At 20.9% G+C, this 25,067-nt stretch overlaps 1 protein-coding gene across 8 annotated transcripts in view; it reads right to left on the bottom strand.

Annotated features, from left to right (window-relative positions):
• The window catches only part of LOC122509294 (Down syndrome cell adhesion molecule-like protein Dscam2), a 332,361-nt gene that overhangs the window by 56,670 nt on the left and 250,624 nt on the right, over nt 1-25,067 (bottom strand). For 6 of the 8 annotated variants that reach the window (XM_043623242.1, XM_043623243.1, XM_043623239.1 and 3 more), the window contains one exon: nt 8,013-8,132. In XM_043623242.1, the coding sequence (XP_043479177.1) occupies nt 8,013-8,132 (120 nt within the window). Of the gene's footprint in view, nt 1-8,012; nt 8,133-22,829; nt 23,163-25,067 lie in introns of all 8 variants that reach the window. The other 2 variants (XM_043623240.1, XM_043623241.1) reach the window with 1 other exon arrangement.

Below are 25,067 nucleotides of genomic sequence, written 5' to 3'. Positions count from 1 at the left end.
CTTAAACTTCAATAAAAAGTTATTCTTTAAGTAATTTTTCTAAATAAATTTTTATTTTAGTACTTCCACTATGAAATTGCAGAAATTTAAAAAATTAGGTCTGACTAAAAATTACTTTTAAACACTTTCATAAAAATTACGCTTTTGACTACATAAATTTTTTTTGTGGGCATTGCAATAATATTTATTAAAATAATGTCATTCTTGCGAAGAATTTTATAAAAATTTGTAAATAATTCATTTCTTTCGACTAATTTTATGCAAATTCTAATTTAAATAATTGAATTACTGAGAAATTTTTATTATTCATGAAAAGAATTGAATTCTTACAAAGATCATTACAAAAAAATTTTTAAATATATAATTTAATTATGTTTGGAAATTTTATGAAAATAGTAGATATTGAAATTCATTGAATTGCAAAAAGTTTTTAAAAATAATTAAATTTTACAAAAAATTCTATTAAAATTATTATTGACAATAATTGAATGTCTGTGAGAAATTTTATTACATTTTTTTGAAAATAATTGAAGTCCTAAAAATTATTTTATTATTTATGCAAATAATTCAATTCTTGCGAACGATTTTATTAGAATTTAAAAAAAATGGAATTTCCAAAAAGAAATTTATTACTTTTAAAAATAATTGAATTATTGTGATGTATATTGTTATTTATGAAAATAATTGAATTTTGCAAAGAATCTTATTAAAAAACCTCAAAATAATTGAATTTTCGGGAATAATTTTCTTATTTATCGACATAATTGAATTTGTTCGAAGAATTATTTATGTAAATAATTAAATTTTCAGGAAGAATTTTATTAAAATCTAAAAGAATAATTATATTATTTCAAAAAAATTTTATTAAAATTTTATTTAAAATGATTAATTTCTTTTGAACAATTTTATTAAAATAGTTGAAAATAATTGAATTACTGTTAAAAATTCTAATATTTTTGTAGATAATTGAATTCTTCTAAAGAATTTAAAAAAAACATTTTTTTAAACAATTGATTTTTTCGAGGAATTGAAATTAAATTTTTAAGAATAATTACATTTTTTGAGCAATTCCTGTAAAATTGTATTAAAAATAATTGAAATCCTGCGATGAATTTTATTATTTGTGAAAATAATTGAATAATTGCAAAGAATTTTATTAAAATTTTCAAAAATAATTGAATTTCTGTGAATAATTTTGTTATTTTTGAAAATAATTGAATTCTGCATAAAAATTTTATAAACATTCTTTTAAATAATTAATTTTTTCGAAATATAATAAATATTACGGAAATTTTATTTTAAATAATTGAATTCTTGTGGAAAACTTTATTGCTTTATTTGGTTAGAATTTTATCAAAAATTAAAAAAAAATTTAATTTCCATGAAAAATGTTATTATTAGTTAAAATAATTGAATTATTGTAAAAAATAAATTGTATAAAATTTTGTTATATAATTGATTTTTTCGATATATTTTTGAAAACTCATTTCCGCACGGATAATTTGGCTAGTTTATTGGATAACTGAATGTTTTTTTTAAAATTGAATTGTCATAAATAATTTAGTCAACAAATTTTTAAATAATTAAATGTTCTTGACGAATTTTTATTAAAAATAATTGAAATTCTACGTTGAGTTTTATTATTTATTAAAATTATTGAATTCCTGTAAAAAATTTATTATTTCTGAAAATATTTGAATTATTGCGAAGAAATTTATAAAAAGGAATAATGGAATTCCTGTGAAATTTTTATTATTTGTGAAAATAATTAAAGGTTTGTTCAAAATTATATTCAAATTTTTTTTAAATAATTGAATTATTTCCTCGAATTTGAAAATAGTAGATATTGAAAATAATTGAATTCAGGAAAATTTTTGAAAATACCTGAAATTTTACCGAGAATAAGTAAAAAAATTTTTACCACTTTTTAAAAAAAGTACAAAAATCTAGTTTTGGCTAACGAACATTTTTCTTGCACTACTAAAAGAAATCATTGTTTGTAAAGTACAGAAAGTCTGACTAAAACTATATTCTACTACTTATCACTATTTTGATTTCAATTTAGTTAATGGAATAAAATCTCATTATCATAACGTCTGACGAAAATTTAACTGTTACAAAATAATTGTAGAAATTAGAATTCAGGCAATCTGATAAAAAAAATTTCTATTAGTTTAAACTAAAACTTGTTAGTCTGACTAAAATTACCCTACACTACTAATTAAAAAACTGACTGTAAAGGTAAAAAAAAATTAATTTTACATTTTTTTTTAATTGTTTTACTTGTTGTATCTACTAAAAATAATTTTAACTAGTCAAATTTTTAGACAGTCTGACGAAAACTATGTTTTACCACTTGGAAAATTATCATTCTAGTGTCCTTTATTTTTCCATATGAAATCTTTTTTTAATTTTGTCTGACGAAAATTTTGCATTCACTACTGAAAATATTTTTATCAATAGTAAAATTCAGAAATACTGACTAATACTTATTGATATTTTAATTTTATTCAGTCTAATGAAAAGAACAGATTAAAAACACAAACTTTACAGTCTTACTTTAGACGGACTTGTACTACTTACGTAAAACAAATTTTTTAAACACTTTGTCTGACTGAATTTGTATTTTACTACTTGCACCGAATTTATATTAAGCCGTTGTATTAGTAAAAATACATTTAAACTATAAAACTGTAGGTCTGACCTCAAAACTAAAAGTAGAAAATAAATATTTTACGTTCACAGTATATATAAGTGTACAAGTTTAATATTTCAAAAAATGGGAAAAACTTGGAAAATCATTTTGTTTTTCTATGCCAGTCACGTTTTAATAGTATAATGTAATAGAAGCAAAGAAAATTGATTTTACACTATTGGGGGGTTTATATGTGTATACATATATACGTATAAGAAGCAAATCGAAGTTTCACGCGTAATAAAGTTGTTCGACTTATCGTTTAACCATTAAGGATAAAAACCTTTTCTGCAGGACCTTCGTTTCCGATTTGAAAGCAAGAGCACGTTCAATGGGTCACAGAAAGGAATATTTTCAAAGTTTCGTTTCTTTTTCCGTGAAATGTCTTTGATGAAGTATGTTAGACGCACGCAGACTCTTCTCTATACATATATATACATATGGCGATGGCTACTCCGATTTTCCCCGACAGACCATTCATTTTCAAAAGAGGAGCCCATTGTGTACCCGTACAGAACTTACGTATATCTATATATATATATAAAAAAAGTTTTTTTTAACCTTCTCTATATTTCCAATTCGGAGATACCATTATAATGTTGAAAATGTATTTTCAACTCGCGATATTCTCTATTCAAGCTGTTTCAAGGAACGTCGTTGTATCGATCGCAGATAAAAGACGGAATTTTTAGATTCATTATATTGAGTCAAGATGGATACAATATAATTGGCTTTTGTATAATAATGATATCGATGAGGAATGTTGAATATAAACCAAGAACTGAAGTGGTGATTCATTTTTATGTTAGAAGGAAAATTTCTTTTTCTTTTACAAATTACAATTTCACTGAGTCAATTAGGTGGAAATTTTATATATTGCACGTGGTTGGTAGCATCGTGGGAATTGCGAAGAAAAAAAATGGGAAATTAATAACCTTTCTTTTTCGGAGATAAGAAAATATTCCGAGTATTCTTTTGTATAAGAAGTTAGGAACAATAAATTAAAGGACTAGTCGATTTTTTTTTTTTTTTTTGCAAAAAATATCATAAAATTAATATCAGCAAAGAAAGTCAGTTATAGTCAGTCATTAACAGAGTTTTGATTTTTAATTGACTGGTTGATTTTGTATTTTACTATTTACAGTATGAAATTACAATAATTTGAATAATTCTGTCTGACTAAAAATTTCTGTTACTACTTATACGCTTATACTATTATACGTTATGTGAAATAAATTTAAGTAGTACAAATTCGGTCAGACAACTTTACAGTAAATCGTGAGGTATTAAAAAGTGTTGCAGATTAAATTAACACAAAAAAAATTAAAATAATCAATTTTGGTGTTATTTTTTACATTGAATGAAATTTTAGTTTATTAAATTTTTTTATAACTATAAAACATGAAGATATCGATAACTCCGAGTTCGAAGTGATTCGACTCGGAGTGATCGATTTCTTCGTATTTTATAATAATTAAAGATGACCAAGTAATAAAATCATTATTTTATATTATAAGAATATTAGGGGAATGTAGTCAAGGTTGGCCTACTGTCTAGGTAGGCCACTCGCGTTTTTTTGTCAAGTTCACTAGCGCCACCTACGCGCATTTTTGTCGAAGCTTGTCTTAGTGAAACCTAACTTTTTGTTCAATTACATTTTCGGAAAATCGAAAATTGTGTTTTCTGTGACGTCGGTACAAAAAAAGCTCAAAAAAAGTTTTGTGCATAATGTGAAAAACCATTAATAAAAGATAAAAAACAAATTGAATCGTGAAAGCAAGTATGCAGAAAATTTGTGGGACTCATGGTTGAAAGGAAAACAAAGTAAAAAATCGAATCCCGAAACGTATTTCTTTATGGTTACAACAATTCGGTAATGTTACTTACTGTCAAGGTCGGCCACTATGTGTTTAAAATGCGCAAAGATGAGGACGAGCTACTTCATTTGCAAAAACTGCAATTCTGTATAACTCATAATATAATTGATCATCTTATTAATATTTTTATTTAATTTTATTAATATTTTAGTGCAAAACTTTTTTTTATTTATATTTATTTTTTTAAATTGTTTATTGTTATTATTTTGTTATTTCATTAAGTTACAAACTGTAAACAATAAAGAATCAATTTTCCGTAACTCCAAACATGTTATTTTATTTTTTAAAGATTAATGCCCTTTGAATTTTAAACATGGCCGACCTTGACTGTAATGGCCAACCTGGACTACAAATTTTTTTTTTTTTAAATCTTTATAACTTTTTCATTTTTAAACCTGTCAATTTACTTTGTACAGAAAAAATGTTCCTATTAAACAGGACTTTCCAACCATATACTTCAATTGTCCAAATTCATTTTTAAAAAAAAGTTATAAACAAAAGACAAAAAGGTGGCCGACCTAGACTATGTTCCCCTATACTTCTTCAAAATTATTTTCATTACTTCAATACAATTATTATTTTCAAAAATTTTTAACTACAATTTTACTTTATATCTATTATTTTTAATAATTTTCGAAAAAGTTCTTTGGCAATTTTCAAATCCATTTGTTTACAATATTCAAATTCAGGAAATATCAATGATTCCTAAATTCTTTAATTAAATGCTTATTAGAAAATAAAAAACTTCAAATAATATAAAAGAAAATTCAATTAAACTTTTTCAAAAAAATTAATTTCAAAATTCAATTATTTCTAAAAATTCACGCTTTATTGCTTTTAATATTCAATAATAATCTAAAATTTTAACTAAAATTTATTTTTAAATCAATTTTTATTAGAAAATTCTACAAGAATTTAATTATTTGAATGCAAAAGTAAATAATTTATTGAATAATTGAATGTTTCTCAAAATTCAATTCTCATAAAGAATTTAAAAAAAAAAATTTTAAATAATTGAATTCTTTTGTTGAATTTTATTAAAACTTGCACGAATATAATTAATTTTTTCAAAGGAATTCAATTATAATTGTATGAAAAATAATTGAAACGTTACCATGAGTTTTATTATATGAGTAAAAATAATTGAATTTCTGCAATAATTTGTAATTTCTCTAAAATTAAATTTTTTTCTAGTGTTTATAACTAAAATTCTTCAATAAATCTATTATTTTTAATAATTTTTAAAAAAGTTCTTTGAGAATTTTCAAATTCATTCGTTTAATTTTTTTTAATAATGGAATTCTTTTCGATAATTTTATTGAAATAGTAGATATTGAAAATTATTGAATTATTGAATTCAGTTTTACAAAATTTCAATTATTCGGAAATTCTGCAATTAAATATAGATTGAAAAATAAAAACTTGAAATAACTTCAATAAAAATCCTATTAAACTTCTAAAAATTAATTCTACAGAATTTTTTGTGAAAAATATTAAAAATTAAGATTAAGAATTGTTTTGTATGAAAAATAATTGAAACGTTACGATGAGTTTTATTATTAGTAAAAATAATTGAATTCTTAAAAAGAATTTTAATAATTGAAAATAATTGCATTCTTTTGTCGAATTTTATTAAAACTTGCACGAATATAATTAATTTTTTCAAAGGAATTCAATTATAATTGTATGAAAAATAATTTAAACGTTACGATGAGTTTTATTATAAGTAAAAATAATTGAATTTCTGTAATAATTTGTAATTTCTCTAAAATTAAATTTTTTTCTAGTGTTTTTAACTAAAATTCTTCAATAAATCCATTATTTTTAATAATTTTTAAAAAAGTTCTTTGAGAATTTTCAAATTCATTCGTTTACAATTTAATTTTACAAAATTTCAATTATTCGGAAATTCTGCAATTAAATATATATTGAAAAATAAAAACTTGAAATAATTTCAATAAAAATTCTATTAAACTTTTAAAAATTAATTCTACAGAATTTTTTGTCAAAAATATGAAAAATTAAGAATTTTAATGATTTTAGTTTGAAACTTTTTCAAAATTTAATTATTTCTAAAAATCCACGTTAAAATGCTTTTAATATTTAATTATAATCTAAAATGTTTACTTGAAATTCATTTTTAAAACCATTTTCATTAGTAAATTCTACGAGAATTCAATTATTTAAATACAAAAATAAATAATAATTTATTAATTTCATGTTTCTTGAAATTAAATTCTCATAAAAAAATGTTAACAACAAATTTTTTAAATCATTAAATTCTTTGAACGAATTTTAATGAAATTTTTAAGAAGAATAATTACATTTTTCGAAGAATTCGGTTAAAATTGCATTAAAAATAATTGAAATTCTACAATGAGTTTTATTATTTATGAAAATAATTGAATGCTTGCGGAGAATTTTATTCAAATTTTTTTTAATAATGGAATTCTTTTGGAAAATTTTATTGAAATAGTAGATATTGAAAATTATTGAATTTTAGAAGTCTTTTGAAAATAATTGAAATTTTGTAAAATAATTGAATATCAGAGAAAAATTTTATTATTTATAAAGAGAATTGCAAGTAAAATTGTAGTCTGACATAATTTTTTTCTTGTCTCTTGTCAGTAGTAAAGGATATTTTTAGTCAGACAATATTGTTTAATGCAAATTTCATATAAGTAGCAAAAAAAAGTGTCAGTCAGCCAAAATTGTTGAAATTATTGTAATTCCCTAGTGTAATTAGTAAAATACAAAATCAATAAAATCAAATTGATTTAAAATTCTTAAAAAATCAGAAAATTTTATAGCGAAAGATATTTTTGATATTATACAATATTCTAAAAATACATTTTGCATAAAATATTTCAAAAATGTATTATGAATAAAATATTCCAAAAATGTATTATGAATAAAATATTCCGAAGCTGCTTTCTTGAAAATATTCGAAAAAGAATCGTTTTCAAAATTCTAAATTCCAAATCCATCACATACATATATATAATATTCATAAATCGTAACACTTTAATCAAACCAAAATTCTATAGACTCAACTATCATACTCTGATCGATTAATATTAATTTGTCAGAATATTAATGGAAACGGAACAAAGAGAAATTTAATATTCAAGTTATTTTATCCAGAATTTCAGCTGCTTTTATTCCAAAGTATAAAACATGAATTGACTCTATCGCTTTGAAAGTTGCCTAAAAGCTTTATTTCCCATCGATCTACATTTGATGACAGAAAAGTGAGCGTGTGAGAAGGAAATAGTGAGCGAGAGACAGGGAGAGAGAGTGAAAAAAAGACTTCTGAATTACAGAACAAAAAAAAAAAAAACCCCGAATTTTCGCTTTGTGATCAAAGTGCAAAAATTTAATGAAACTCAGTTTTAGTTCTAGGTCAGATTTACGTTTCATCTTAAAGATCTATGACTTACTGTTAGATTGCTTCCAAGTTACGGATGGAATCGGAAATCCCTCAGCTTGACAAGCGATGGAAACGCTGTGACCCACAATGGCATCTTGGTTCACCGGCTCAATTTTCCATTGTGGTGGCACTGAAAAATGAACCAATTATTATCAAAAAAAAAAAAGAATAAAAAATTTTAGTTAAAAAAGAAAATTTCGATAAACGCAAGAAAAAAGGAATCAAACATCTCAGACAAACAAGCATTCTATCTAAAGCAAATTATATACTTTTTTTCTTTTGAATTAAAGCATTATGTGAAAAAGAAAATTGGATCTTATTTCTATCAATAGTTCTTACAATAAACAAAGCATTATAATTATTAGAATGATGCAAAAAAGAAAAAATAATAATAATATTAATAATGTGTAATAATTATTATAATGCAACAATCATACTGAGTGTAATAATTATTAAAATGATGCAACAATAATAGTGTGTGTAATAATGATTATTTTGTTAGTCAATTAATTTGCATATTGAATAAGGAAACATAATTGTGCAATAAAAAAAACTACCAATATTTCTGTAAATCAAATTTTTTTCCAAGTTCCAAACAAAATTTATTGCAACTTTTCCATTAATTTTTGCATAACTTTAAGTAAAGTTTTAATAAATTATATCAAATTAAACTAATTAAGAAATAATAATTATTATAATAGTCCAATAATAATAGTGTGTGTAATAATAATTATTTTGGCAGACAATTAAATTATTTCACAATAATTATTACTCCAACTATTCTTATTGATCTATTATAATAATTATTACGCTGCGTTTATAAATTTCAATCAAATAAAATTAATTTCAATTTAATAAATTTGATTTTAGTTAAATTTATGTAATTGATTTCAATTAGATGAAATTAATTTTAATTAGAAAAAAAATTAATTGAAACAAATAATTGAGAGAACAAGAGGGGACAATTCTAACAATCCTCTCAACGTAATTAAGTTAAATTGATTTTAATTATATAAAATTAATTTCAATTAAATTAATTGAAAGAAAACTAATTTAGAAAAACAAGGCAAAACTATTCTCTCAATTAAATTGAATTAATTTTAATTATAAAAATTTATTCAATTTAAATTAAACATAATGAAATTCGCAAAAATTTGAACATTCTGAAATTCTGTTTACTTAAAAATTGTTTAATGGAACAATGAAAAAAATTTGCTTGCGTAAATATTAACTGAAATATTCTTTTTAATAACAACGGCAAATATTTTTGCTTTATCAATATAAGCTCTACTTCGAAAAAGTAGAAATATATTATAAAATAATTCAAGAGAATTGCAAGAAAATATAATTATTCAAAAGATAAAAGTACATGCTTTTAAAAAATTTACCAAGTTTTCTCCTCTCTAATCCCCCTTTTATAAATTTTACATTTAATAAATAATTCACGGAAAAAAGGGATTGTTACATTGATAATCGGATCATTAATAAAGTACCAACAAAGTTCTCACCCAACAAACTCACAGATTTGTTATAATTCTATAATAAATTAATAATATCTTTTTTCTCCGTAAATACACTCTCTAAATTTTAAATTAGTAAAATTGTTTAATAATTCAAATTAGTTACTTTTTGCTTTTGAATTAAAAAATTTTACTGATAAATAATAATTTCTACAAATTTATTAGTAAACTTTCCTAATTCAAACTAATAAACATTTTTTCAATTCAAATTTACAGAAAATGTAATAAAATTAATATTAAAAACAATGAATATTAGGTATTAATTTTACGTTATAAAAATACAACATTGAATAAATTAATAAATGCCATTTTTATTTTATTTAATAATTTTAATTACTATTTAAAATTATTAAATGATTTTAATTATTATTTTAAATTATTATATAGAAATTTGAATTTATTAAAAATAATTTATAATCATGCAAATTTAATACGTTTCAAAAATACATTACAAAGATGAAAAAGAAATTTTAGAGGTATTCTAAAAAATCGTAGAGATAAAATAATTTTTCTCTATGAGAAAATAAAAACGTGCATGTGAAATGTGTTTTTGTTATATAATACAAAAAAAAAGATTTTTACCATTAAATTTCAAAATATAATGCAAACTTTTCTTTTTCCTTTAACTTTAATCAAAGTTGATTCAAAATAAATTAATTTTTCATCTAATTACGGCTAATTAATATTCTACAAAATTTGCAAAATTAAGAAATATTTCCCATAAAGAAAATATTCAAATCGTTTCAAAGATTAAAATACGAATAAAAATCTACGATTAATAGGGGAATGTAGTCAAGGTTGGCCTACTGTCTAGGTAGGCCACTCGCGTTTTTTTGTCAAGTTCACTAGCGCCACCTACGCGCATTTTTGTCGAAGCTTGTCTTAGTGAAACCTAACTTTTTGTTCAATTACATTTTCGGAAAATCGAAAATTGTGTTTTCTGTGACGTCGGTACAAAAAAAGCTCAAAAAAAGTTTTGTGCATAATGTGAAAAACCATTAATAAAAGATAAAAAACAAATTGAATCGTCAAGGCAAGTATGCAGAAAATTTGTGGGACTCATGGTTGAAAGGAAAACAAAGTAAAAAATCGAATCCCGAAACGTATTTCTTTATGGTTACAACAATTCGGTAATGTTACTTACTGTCAAGGTCGGCCACTATGTGTTTAAAATGCGCAAAGTTGAGGACGAGCTACTTCATTTGCAAAAACTGCAATTCTGTATAACTCATAATATAATTGATCATCTTATTAATATTTTTATTTAATTTTATTAATATTTTAGTGCAAAACTTTTTTTTATTTATATTTATTTTTTTAAATTGTTTATTGTTATTATTTTGTTATTTCATTAAGTTACAAACTGTAAACAATAAAGAATCAATTTTCCGTAACTCCAAACATGTTATTTTAGTTTTTAACGATTAATGCCCTTTGAATTTTAAACATGGCCGACCTTGACTGTAATGGCCAACCTGGACTACAAATTTTTTTTTTTTTAAATCTTTATAACTTTTTCATTTTTAAACCTGTCAATTTACTTTGTACAGAAAAAATGTTCCTATTAAACAGGACTTTCCAACCATATACTTCAATTGTCCAAATTCATTTTTAAAAAAAAGTTATAAACAAAAGTCAAAAAGGTGGCCGACCTAGACTATGTTCCCCTATAAATAACCAATTTAATTAAAGTTGATGAAATTAAATTAATTTTTAAGCTAATTAAAGATATAATTATAATTCTACCAAATTTGCAAAATTTCTTTTCCATAAAGAAAATATTCAAATTGTTTCAAAAGATTAAAACACGCAAAAAATCTACGAAAAATACAAATAAGCAAAGTTATTAAAGTTAATAAAAATTAAATTAATTTTTAAAATGATTAAAGCTAATTAAAATTCCACTTACTCTTCAAATAAAAAATTAATGAAAAATTCCTTCCCTTATTAGTAGAGTTTTTAATTAGTATGATTCTCGAAAAATTCTGTTTTTAGATTTTTACTTATTTTCAACTAAAACATGTTTAAACAAATTTTTTAAATTCGAATAGAAAAAAAACTAAATAGTTAGAAGATAAAAAAAAATTTTGTTAAATTTTAATTTAACTATAATTATATAATAATTAAATAATATAATATAATTAATATATATTCTTTTTACCAGTGATTTTAATTTAGGACAGTTAAAATATATCCTCAATTGCAAATTTCTTTTGTCTTTCATTTAAACACAGAACAAAATACAAAATATAATAATGGTCTTTATGAAATAATTAATTATTAATTAGTACGGAAAACATTAAAATGGATAAATTTTATGTAAAGAGAATCGATATATTACATAAAGCATTAGAAGTAATTATGAGAAATCTAACAAATCACAGTCATGCGAATGCACTAATTAATAACATTAATCACGTTATGCAATTCCGTAGAAGTCACACGTTAGTCATGCGGAAATGATGATTATACGTTGATATCCTCTCTCATGCATTGAATGAATTAAAAAAAAATAAAGCTCCCTCATTTTCACATATAATTTTGTGATAAAAATTCCCTTTTTCCTTTGAATCCATCTTTTTTGCAAAATACGCAGAGAGAAATTGAAAAATTTATCAAAAAATAAAAAAAAATTTTTTTATGTACAATTTTTCTTCATTTCCCACCACGCAATTAATTATTTCTTTCTTATTGTTTGACAGTGATTATTATTCGATTCGTGTGAAAACCACAATGCTGTGAAAATTAGTTTTTTCAGAATATGTGCAATTTCAAAAAAAAAAAATTACTATTTAATTACATACATATTAGTTGCGACAGGAAAAATATTTTTTTTCCTATCATTTAGAAAAGGATCGGAATAATTGTTTTTTCGCATAATTTTGAGTTAAATATTAATATAAAATTTTATGATTCTATCACTTATTTTTTAATAAAAAAAATATTATTGATAAATTAATTGCTTAAAACTAATAAATTCAAAAATTTAACTATTTTAATATTATTTTAATTTTTTAATAATTTAATAATTAACATGTTAATTGAATATTTTTTATATTTTACACAAAGATACAAAAAATTGTGAATGGAAAATTTAAGAGTAAAGGAAAATCTATTCTTATATTATAAGAATATTGTACTTCTTCAAAATTATTTTCATCATTTCAATTCAATTATTATTTTTAAGAATTTTTCACTAAAATTTTTCTTTAAATCAATTAATTTTCGAAAAATTTCTTCAACAATTTTCAAAATCCATTCATTTACAATATTCAATTTAACAAATTTCAATTATTCGTAAATTCTTTAATTAAATATATATTAGAAAATTAAAACATCAAATAATGTAAAAAAAAATTCAATTACACTTTTTCAAAAAAAATAATTTCAAAATTCAATTATTTCTAAAAATCCACGCTATATTACTTTTAATATTCAATTATTATCTAAAATTTTAATTGAAATTCATTTTTATGAAATGAAAATCAATTTTTATTAGAAAATTCTAATAGAATTCAATTATTTAAATACAAAAATATAAATAATTAATAGAACAATTGATTGTTTCTTAAAATTAAAATTCTCATAAAGAATTTTATTAAAATATTTTTAAATAATTGAATTCTTTCGACGTTTTTTAATGAAATTTAAAATTTTTTAAGAATAATTACATTTTTCGAGAAATTGGATTAAAATTGTATTTTAAATAATTGAAATCCTGCGATGAGTTTTATTATTTATGGAAATAATTGAATTATTGAGAAAAAATTATAAAAAATTTGTAAATAATTGAATTCCTGTGAAATTTTTATTATTTATAAAAATAATTAAATGTTTGCGTAGGTACAATTATATTAAAAATTTTTTAAATAATTGATTTTTTTGGTAGTTTCATTAGAACAGTACTTAGATATATTGAGAATTATTGAAATGAGAAAAATTTTTAATAATAATTCAATTTTAAAGAAGAATTTTATTATTTATAAAGATAATTAGAATTTTGACGAGATTTTTTTTCAATTTTAAAGTAAATTAAATTTAAAAAATAATTCTTCTATAAATCCATTATTTTTAATAATTAATTAATTATATATTTACAAATTTTACTAATTTTAGAAGATTTTGAATTATTAAAATTTTTCAAAAATTAAACTTCTTTAAAATTTCTAATTAAATTCATTTAAAATTGAAATTTTATAAAATTTCAAATTAAAACCGTTTGAAGTTCACTTATTTATGAAAATTATAAACGCAACTTCTTCAAAATTAAATTTTTTTTAGTGTTAACTAAAATTTTTCTATAAATCCATTATTTTTAATAATTTTTAAAATAGTTTTTTGAAAATTTTCAAATTCATTTGTTTTTAACTAAAATACATTTTTAAATCAAATTTTATTATAAAATTCTACTAGTATTCAATTATTTCAATCCAAAAAGTAATTTACTGTATATTTCAATGTTTCTTAAAATTGAATTCTTATAAAGAATTTTATCAACAAATTTTTAAATATAATTGAATTCTTTTGACGAATTTTAATAAAATTTTTAATATTAACTACATTTATTGAAGAATTTGATTAAAATTTAATTAAAAATAATTGAAATTCTCGAATTAGTTTTACTTTTTTTTTTTGAAAATAATGAAATTCCTAAAAAGAATTTTATTATTTAGAAGAATAATTGAATCCCGGTAACAATGTTATTATTTATTAAAATAAATGAATTATATTGTGAAGAGATTTATAAAAAATTTGTAAATAATTGAATTTCTGTGAAATTTGTATTCTTTTATGAAAATAATAGATATTAAAAATCAGTAAATTGAGGAAAATTTTTTTGAAAATAATTGAATTTCGGTGAAAAATTTTATTATTTATAAAGATAATTGAAATTTCGACGAGGATTTTAAAAAAATTTTCGAACATAATTGAATTTCTGCTTAGAATTTTATTACTTTTGAAAATAATTGAATTTCTGATAAGAATTTTATGACTTTTGAAAATAATTTAATTTTGCAATCATTTGTAATTTCTCTAAAATTTTCCAAATTATATCGTACAATTTACGAACTTTTTGTCCTTTTTTAATTAAATTACGGACTTTACGGACCTTTTTTTAAAAAAAGTTTAAATTACTAAAAGTTAGTAGAATTCATGTAGAAACTCTATAGAATATTCACTAGAATTCATATAGAATGATTCTAGTGAAAATCTATAGAACTTTTTCAGCTGGGTATTCATTTTACAAAATGGATTTTGAGAATTCTCTATTTTTAATTTTTTATTACTTAGATTATTATTTAAATTCAATAATAATATTATTAATAATGAGTTTTTGTGCGTCGAGATCAAAGAGGGAGTTGGACATAAAGAAAAGGAAATCTCAGAATGAAAATCTGGAACCGAAAGCTGAGATGGTCGTTGAAAATACGTGTTCTCTGGGAAAGTACAGATTTCTGCTTCTGCCGTTGAGTGCGGAAGTGGGTAAATCCCGACAAGGCGGATTTACTTAGCGCGGAAGTACCATCCTTACACACGTTATTTTCTACGACTCGTCACCGAACTACTTTCGGAGAAACTCTAGACAAAATAAAATAAAAAAAAAGAAAAAGGATAAGCAAGAACATTTTTATAATACAAATATCACCGCACCATTAAACACTATTTACTCTTCTTTCAATATCACTGTTTATTCAAAAAAATTCCTAAAGTATTACATCCCTTTTTTTGCAGACAAATTTTTTTTTTTTTTTTGCTTTTTTATGATAGCAAAAAAACGATTCTTGTTTTACAAAATATTTTCAAAGCTCTTAATTTTATTTTTTAATTATTTTCTTTGAAATTGGAAACTTAGTAATTTTTTTTATTTTGATAAGAAATTTATGTTCTGCATGAGGATGATTTTAATATATTTTTTTATTTTCGAATTATATTTTTCTTCTTTAATTTATTTGGAAATTAAAACTGAAAAAGTCTGCTGGGTTAAAAAATATTTTTTTTTTCTAATTCTGTATATTTTTTCACTTATTGAAATATATTTTTCAACGTTGGCATTTTTGTAAGTATTACGTTAATATCAAAATTTATTAATTTCATCCGAATATTAAAAATTCCAGAAATATTTTCACAGGTAATTTTTGGAATATGAAAAAAAATTTAGGGAAATAAATATACCGTGGGAATAAAAAACGAATATTTCTCGATTACTATCGACTATCAGTCTAGTTACATTCCTTTTAAAATATTTAAATATAAGAATTTGAAAAAAAAATATATTTTGGAATATTCAAAGGATTTAAAAGATTATTCAGTGAATATTTCAGTGAATTAATAAAAAGAATTCCTAAAATAGAAATGAAAATTGAAGACATTTTCATTGAAATTAAATATTAAAGAAACATTTCTATGTTATAATTGTGAGAAATATCGAAAGATAAAAAAAAGTAATTTTGTGAAGAAAATAATTTCATTTATGTTTAAAAAAAATGTGAATTAATTGGCTCTGTTTTTTTTTGGGAAAATTGACGACTCAACTGGACAATAGCATCAAAACATGAACTGTACCATATCTAATTACCAATATTAACATGTTACGACAATTATGTAAATGAAGGCTTATTTCTCCATAATCCAGAGCAGTTATGCTGTCATTGCATAATTGGGACATTGGCTTCATAAACCTCATGCTAATCACTCAATGCCTATTCAAAATGATTAAATTCAATTAGAATTGTTTTTAATCCAACTATAGAGTAATTTATTAACTATCTTCTCAATTGATTTTTTTCTCTTTTTTAAATATTTTCTTTTTATCATAATAATAATTTCCTCTATAGATATTAATTATAATTGTCTCTTTATTAATAATAATTTCCTCTTTATCGATAATAATTCCTCTTCAGTTATAATTATTATTATTTTCCAAATTATGCAATATTTTATATTTTCAATTTTCAAATATAAACATCAATTTTTGAATAATTTCGGATTCAATATTTGGGAAAATTCAGAATTAAATACATAATTATAATTATTCTTGTTTATTAATTTCAAAAATTTTAATGAAATTTCTCGCTAGAATTCAATCATTCTCATGAATAAATTTCTTCTTTTGAAGAATTCAATTATTTTTATAAATAGCAAAAATTCTTCGTAAAAATTCAATTATTTTCAAACCAATTTTAATAAAGTTTCACGAAAGTATTCAATTATTTCATGAAATTTTGATAAAGTTCTTCAAAACAATTCAATTATTTTTATAAATTGAAAAATGATAAGTAAGAATTAAATTCCTTTTAAAAATAATAAAATTCTTCTCAGGAATTCAATTACTTTCAAAGTTTCAATTTCAACACAATTTTATTAAAATTTCTAGATGGGGTTAAATTATTCTTAAAAATTATTGTAATAAAAGTTTTTAAAAAAAAATTCAATTATTCTTAAAAGTTTTCATAAAATTCTTCGTAAATTTCAATTATTTTCTAAATTTTCAATTATAATTCTTAAAAAAAATGATGAAGAAATTTAAAGAAATTATTCAAATAAATATAATTATTTACTAAAACAAATAAAATTGTTTTTTAAATTTTCAATAAATAATTTTAATAAAGTTTAATAATGAAATTATTCATAGCAATTCTTAATAAACACGATTATTTTAAAAACTTAAAAGAAATTAAATTTTTCATAAAATTAAATTACTCTAAGTGTTTCATAAAAATTATTAAAAAACATTCCATTCTATTCTTTTAAAAAAATCTAATTATATTCTTCAAAACAATTAAATTATTTTTCAAAATTTCAATATAATTCTTTCTAAGAATTAAATTATTTTCAATAAGTTTAATAACATTCTTTGGAAGCATTCAATTAATTCTTACATGAAATTTTATCGAAAAATAATTGAATTCCTTAGAAAAATTTTATTATTTATAAAAATAATGAAAAATTTGCGAAGAATTATTTTATTAAAATTTTAAAAAATTCTAATTAAATTCTTTTTAAGAATACCTTAGAATTAAAAAAAATGATGGTGTTTTTTTAATAATTTTAATTAAAAATTTTTAAATTAATTGAGCATTTTAAATTAATCGTGTCTATTAATAATTACCGAAAATTAAAAATTTTATTTTTAAATTTCATTAAAATTTTATTTAAAATTATTAAATTTCTAAGAAGAATTGTATTATTTATAAAAATATTTTAATTCTTGCAAAGAATTATACTATTTTCAAAAATAATTGAATTGTTTCGAAGAATTTATTAAAATTCTTGATAATAATTGAATTCTTTCTAACTATTATTATTAATAATTTTAAGATTAAATAATTTAATCTTTTCGTGAAATTTTATTAAAATTGTATTAAAATTTAAAAATAATTGAATTCATCTCCTACAAAGAATTTTACTATTTATAAAATTAATTGAATTCTTCCGAAGAATGTTATAATTTACGAAAATAATTCAATTCTTGCGTAGAATTTTATTAAAATTTTTGAAAATAAGAAATGATAATAATTAAGTTAGTACCTAAAACTGAATTTTTTTTTTTAATCCTTTGGAATATTTCATTCGCATTTTAGAAATATTTAAATGTCTAACAGGAATATTTTACTGGAATTTAGTAAAAAAAATTCTTTAATATATTATTAGATATGAATAATATACTAATCATTTTTAAAGCCATTTAATTAAATTACTAATTTATTTTCAACTGAAAATTAAAAAATTTAAAAATTTAAAAAGTAAATTTAAAAAGTAATATTCTATTGGAATATTCCTGTAAAATTCAAATGTAATATTCCTTTAATATTCAGAAGGGATATTTCGAAAATGTGGATAGAATATTCCAAAAGAATATTCTCATAGTTTCAATGGAATATTCCATGATATTGGGGTATCGAATTATTTTGTAATTTCTGAAAAAACTAAATAAATAAAATAAAAATTAAATAAAAAATAAATAAAATAAAAAAAATAAGAAATAAGAAAATTAATAAAAGAAAATAATAGAAAATTTTCTTCTTTTAGAAAAACTCAAATAAAATACCAAATTAATGAAAAATAATAAATTTTCTTAAAACAAGGGTCATAAACGAAACTTACGAGCACCAGTTTAAAACTAAATAATAAAAGCCACAAGTTGTAATCATAAAATATGAAAACAAAGTTGAAAATATTTTACACTAAAGTTATTATATATACAATGAAATATTGTCATTGCAGCCAATGTATCAATGTAAAACAAAAGTTGACTTTGAACTTTCGCGGGTCTATTATATTTTTTATAGATATATACATACTGTAGGGAGGAAAAAATGCGAAAAAAGTGAACAAAATGAGTAGGGGGTTGAAAAAAAGTAACTCGGCACTCATAACAAAATATCTGGTATGACGTCAAAATCATGATGTACGAGTACATTCAGTGGACGTGCTGGTTTATAGTCATAAACGTAATCTAAATTTACGATACTTTGGTGACTTGTTCTCTCGCACCAGAGTAAACCAATATAAACACAGCGCAAAATGAAGTTTACTATACGTGCTCAACCTGTACGCCACCGAATGTCACTCAATTCGTATTCTCTATATATATTTGTGTGTATAAAGGCAATTATTTTAGGGGCCAATCGAAAACGCGGTAGACCGATATGGATACAGATAATTCTATATAGTTGTTCTTATTTATAAATCTATTTCTCGTTAAATTCACCGTAACGTAGTTTGAAAGCAAAATAAATTCGAAATCTGTCCAGTTTTAAGCTCAGTGACAAAATGTTTTCTTCTAATATGACAGGCAGGATATTAGGATTATTTAACATATAATGAATATTTAATATTTAATGTATATTTAATAAATATATTCAATTAATTTATAATTTATTTATTATTTATTTATTATTCATTTATTATTTATATATTTAATTAAATACATTCAATTTATTTATAATTTCTATTACATTTATATTTTGTAAGAGAAAATTTTTTTATTTTTCAATTAAAGGAATTTCTTCAGAAAATCTTTAAACTTGAATTAGTAAAAATGTTTACTAATTTCAATTAGTACTTGAAGAATTTTACACTGGAATATTGCAAAATCAATTTTAGACTTTTGTAAAAAAAAAATACATATTCCATTGGAATTTTGTCAAGATATTTCAAATTATTCACTTGGGAATATTTAAGGAATATTCACTGAATATTTAAAAATTATTGAAAGAATATTTCAGTAAATTAGTGAAAGAATAGTTTTTTATTAGCTAAAATTAGTTTTAGATTTTTGCAAAAAAAAAAAGTTCCATAGAAATTTTACCAAGATATTTCAAAGCATGGACAAAATTAAAAAGAAAATATTTTTTATCTTCTTTTTTCCAAAACATCATCGGAATATTTTTAGAATATTGTCGAGAATATTTCTATACAGTAGTCTATAAAAATTTATTGTAATATTAAAAAGACATTCGATTATTTAAAAAAAAAAATTCAAGTAAAATTTTGCTAATTATTTTAATTTAAAAAAAAACATTAAATTAAATTATTATAATTGTTATTAAAAGATTAAAATTATTATTTTTAATAATAATACATTAGTATTCAGATTAATATTATTAAAATAAAAATAATAATAAATAAAAAAATTATTAATATTAAAATTAAAATCAAATATTAAAAATACTACTGTTATTTAATAAAATTATTATTTCCGTAAGTCCAAAAAGTAGAATGCTTTTTACTGCAATTGATACTTACTGCCAATAACACTAATTATCATGTTCAATGAAATCAACAATAATGAGAACAATAAATTTTTGATAATTGTTAATAAACATTTTGATAAAGTTAAAATTTTGGATTAACCCAAATTATCAATTCGTTATTCCGATCCTTTTCAATTACGTGCACAATTTGTTCACTTTTATATTTATATAGTATATATACAATTTGTCGAAAATTTACATCCATGTCTTTTTCCTTTCTTTATAATTAATTAATAAAAATATAAAATCAAAATTTCAATCAATTTTAATTTTTGTTTGAATAATTTTGATTATTTCAATACATTTCGAGTAATACCGTCACTCATTTTCGTATTATTTCATATAATTAAAAAGTTATTTCGACAAAAAAAATTCTTTCTCGGAAAATAATTTCCATTTAATCTGAATAAATTTCGAAAAAAAAATTCCCTAACAGTTTTGTATTCATTTACAAAATGAAAAAAGAAGAAAAATTTTCTGAAGGCAATGGCATGGAAGTAATATTATGCTCCGGGATTGGTTATTTGATTTGTAATCGAGAAGCAGATCAAGTGTAATTTAATAAAATAGTAATAAATTCCAATAAAAGATAAAATTATTATTAAAAACAAAATTAATAAAAAAAAAGTTGGAAATTTTTTTTTTTAATTAAGTAACTTTTTTTACATGTTATACACAATATTGGAATTATTATAAAGTTGAAATAATAATTTAGAGATGAAATTTAAACACAATTTTTAATTTTCTCTTACATATATCTATATATACTAATAATTAATAATAATTGAATATTTGATTGTAATTTAAACACAATATTAATCGAGAATTAATTAATCTCTAATTAAACTACCAATATATCCAGAGATAATATCCATAAAATAAATAATCAAATTTACAATCAACTTACTTAATAAATTACGAATAATGAAAACTAAAACGAAAAAATGCGAATAAAAAATAGAAATAAATAAAAGAAAAAAAATCAGGATTACTATGAAAATTTTATTTTTCCCTGAATTCCAAAAAGAATTTTCATTTTTCCACAGAGAATAATTTTAATTAACTGAATTAATTCAAAAATTTTGAATTAAAAAATCTTTAAGATTCTATTATTGACGAAAATTGCAACACAAAGTATTTCAAAATTAAATTATTTTTAGAATTTTCATGTAAAATTATTCTACGAAACATTTGTAATGAATAAAAAAAATTATAAAAAAATTATTGTTTTTTATAGAAATTTTTATAAAAAATTCTTCGAGAATTAGATTATATTATAATTAATTAATTAATTATTAATTCTATTATATTTTTAATGGTTAAACAAAAAAAAATTTAAGAAGATTTAAATATTTTTAATATTTTTTCAAATCGCTGAAAGTCAAAAAACTAGAATTTTGTTATCAATTTTAGAATTTTTATATTTTTTTCGGCAGTTTTTTTTTATTAAATTTTCTGACTTTTCCCTAATTTTCCTGCAAGGTAGGTGGTCACTTTTTCTAAAAAATATTATCTAATTCTTTTTGTCTAAAAAAAGCGATTTCTAATGAAATCTGTTTTCTAAAAATAGTTTTTAGAAAATGACCGTTATTAGAAGAAAGAAAATTAGAAAATCGCCTTCAGTAGAAAAAAAGTTTTTTAGAAATTCACCTTTATTATAAAAAAATGTTTTTGAAAATAAAAAATTAGAAAATACTTTTTAGAAAAACTGTACCTCAACCCTATAGTAACCTGGAAAAATTAAAACAAAATAAAGAAAACAAAATAAGCGAAGAAAATAAAGAAAATAAAAAATGTAAACAAAATGAAGAAAATAAAAATAAGTAAACAAAATAAAATAAAAATAAACAAAAGAAAGGTAGCAAAATAAACGAATTAAAAATAAATAAAAATTGTACTAAATAAAAGGTAATAAAATAAACAAAATAAATAAAAAGTAAACAAACTAGAAAACAAATAAAATATACTAAACAACAATTAAAGGAAAAGTAGGTAAACAAATTGAACAAAATAAAAAGTAAAATAATGTAAACAACATTATTAAATAAATAAAATGATTAGCAAAATAAAAACCACATTTAGTAAACATAATAAAAAAATAAACAAAATAGAGAAAAAAATAAATAAACAAATTAAAAAATAAATAAAAATTTAACTACATAAAGGAAACAAAATAAAGAGAATACACAAAATTTAAACAGAATAAAAGCAAAATAAACAAAAATATCAGCAAAATGAAGAATAGACAAAACATAACAAAATAAATAGTAAACAAATTATCCAAAATTAAAGATAAATTATAAATAAATAAATAAATAAATAAAAATCTATAAAACAAAAACAATTGTTTCAAATAAATAATTTAAATTTCCCTTCACAGATTATATTTCATTAACTTTTTCCACTAAATAAAATGAAATTTCGTTACAAAATCTAAAAAAAAGAAGAGAGGAAAAAATTTTGAAAAAAGAATTAAAAATCAAAAAACCGTGACCCGGAGCATATTGTTTTTTTTTTTTTTCATTTCGCCGGTGTAGATCTGACACAAACCAGTTACGGAGAGACTTGCGGAGTGTTCGGTGACCCCAGCAATGTTGCTAACACGGCATGTGTAGTTGCCACTGTGCTTGGCAGTGACGTTACTAATCGTGAGGATGCTGGAAAACGGTGGAAAGACGCTTATCTGAATGTTGTTGGTTTCTTGAGACGCCGATAACTGGTTCGATGTCACATCGCCATTCTCTTTCATTTGAATTGCTTTCCTGTCCATCAGCCATGTGATGTTGAACGGCTGGTCTCCTTGGCTCATTGTACACATTAGTTGTGTCCTCATCCCTTGTGTCACGCCCGTTTCGAAATAAAACGGCGAGATCCGCGGCGGAACTACAAGGTTTAGTCACGCAATTGGTACTATCCGATTTTTTTCTTTTTTTAAACATTTTTTTTTTTTTTTTTTGTTAATTCTCCCCATCTTTCTATAATAAATTTTTTCTTGTTTTGTTTCATCTTTCTTTTTACTTTTCGTTTCATTTTTTTATATATACAAAAAGAGAAAAATATATCAAATTATTTATTAATTTAAATTAACTAATTTGTTTATTAGTTTCAATTTAAATTAACTAATTTTTTTTAATTAGCTTCGGTTTAAATTTACTCTCTAAATTTTAATTAGTAAAAATGTTTACTAATTTCAATTAGTGACTAACTTTTTGTTTTTGAATTAGTAAATTTTACTAACAAATTAATAGAAATTACTGTTTATTAGTAAAATTTACTAATAAATTAGTAGAAATTACTGTTTATTAGTAACATTTACTAACAAATTAATAGAAAGTATTGTTTATTAGTAAAATTTACTAATTTAAAAGCAAAAAGTCAGTCACACTTTTGAATTACTAAATATTTTTAATAATTCAAATTTAGAGAGTTTAAATTTACTAATTTGTTTAACTAGTCGTAATTTAAATTTACTAATATTTTAATTGGTTTTAATTTAAATTTACTAATTGTTTAATTAGGTTCAATTTAAATTTTATGATTTTCTTCATAAGTATTTATTTAAATTCAATAATTGTGTAATTAGCTTTAATTTAAATTGACAAATTGTCTTTATTACTATTAATTTAAATTTTCCAATTTTCTTATTGGTTTTAATTTTTATTTTAATTTACTAAATTTTTTAAAATAAGTTATAATTCAAATTTACTCATTTTTCAATTAAATTTAAGTTAAATTAACTAATTTGTTTATTAGTTTAAATTAACATTCATTAATTTTCTTATTAGTTTTAATTTAAACTAATTTTTTAATTAGCTTTAATTTAAATTTTCCAATTTCCTTATTAGTTCGAATTTAAATTTGCTACTTTTTAAAATTAGTTTTAATTGAAACTTACCAACTTTTTTATTAGTTTAATTCAAATTTAACAATTTTTTTCAATTAGTTTTAATTCAAATTAACCAATTTTTCAATCAGTTTTAATTCAAATTCACAAATTTTTTTAATTAGTTGTAATTCAAATTCACCAATTTTCTTAATTAGCATTAATTTAAATTTACTAATTTCCTTATTAGTTCTAATTTAAATTAACTAATTTTTTCATTAGTTTAAATTAGAATTTATTAGTTTTAATTTAAATTTACTAATTTTAGAATTTATTAGTTTCAATTTAAATTTACTAGTTTTTCAATTAGCATTAATTTAAATTTACTAATTTCCTTATTAGTTCGAATTTAAATTTGCTAATTTTCAAAATTAGTTTTAATTGAAATTTACCAACTTTTTTTATTAGTTTAGTTTAAATTTACCAATTTTTCAATCGGTTTAAATTCAAATTCGACAATTTTTTTCAATTAATTTCAATTCAAATTCACCAATTTTTTTTCAATTAGTTGAAATTTAAATTCACCAAATTTTTTTTTCGTTACTTTTAAAAATAAATTTACTAAATTTATTTATTATAGTTTTAATTTGAATTCACCTCGAAGAAAAAAAAAATAAAGAGAGGTTAATTGAACCCCATTTCACAGCTTTGCGACTATTTTCACTCGGGTTTCATTTATTCACTACTTACCCAAACCATAATAAAAACCTATTTCCCAACTGCTGCCTCAGAGTATTTTTCTAGGAGATTGGGAAACAATTTGAAATTCGAGACTAAACCAGAGGAAACAGTCTCCGACTTATTTTTATCTCTGTGCGAAACTGAAAATTTTATTCACAGTGAGAGAGAGAGAGAGAGAGAGAGAGAAAAAGAAGAAGATATAGTCTTTTTTTTTGTTTATCACA

Source organism: Leptopilina heterotoma, unplaced genomic scaffold, assembly GCF_015476425.1.
Source record: "Leptopilina heterotoma isolate Lh14 unplaced genomic scaffold, ASM1547642v1 Lhet_60, whole genome shotgun sequence".
Classification (NCBI taxonomy): Eukaryota; Metazoa; Arthropoda; class Insecta; order Hymenoptera; family Figitidae; genus Leptopilina; species Leptopilina heterotoma.
The sequence above is the reverse complement of the archived record's forward strand: the minus strand, read 5'-3'. Positions and strand labels throughout refer to the sequence as shown.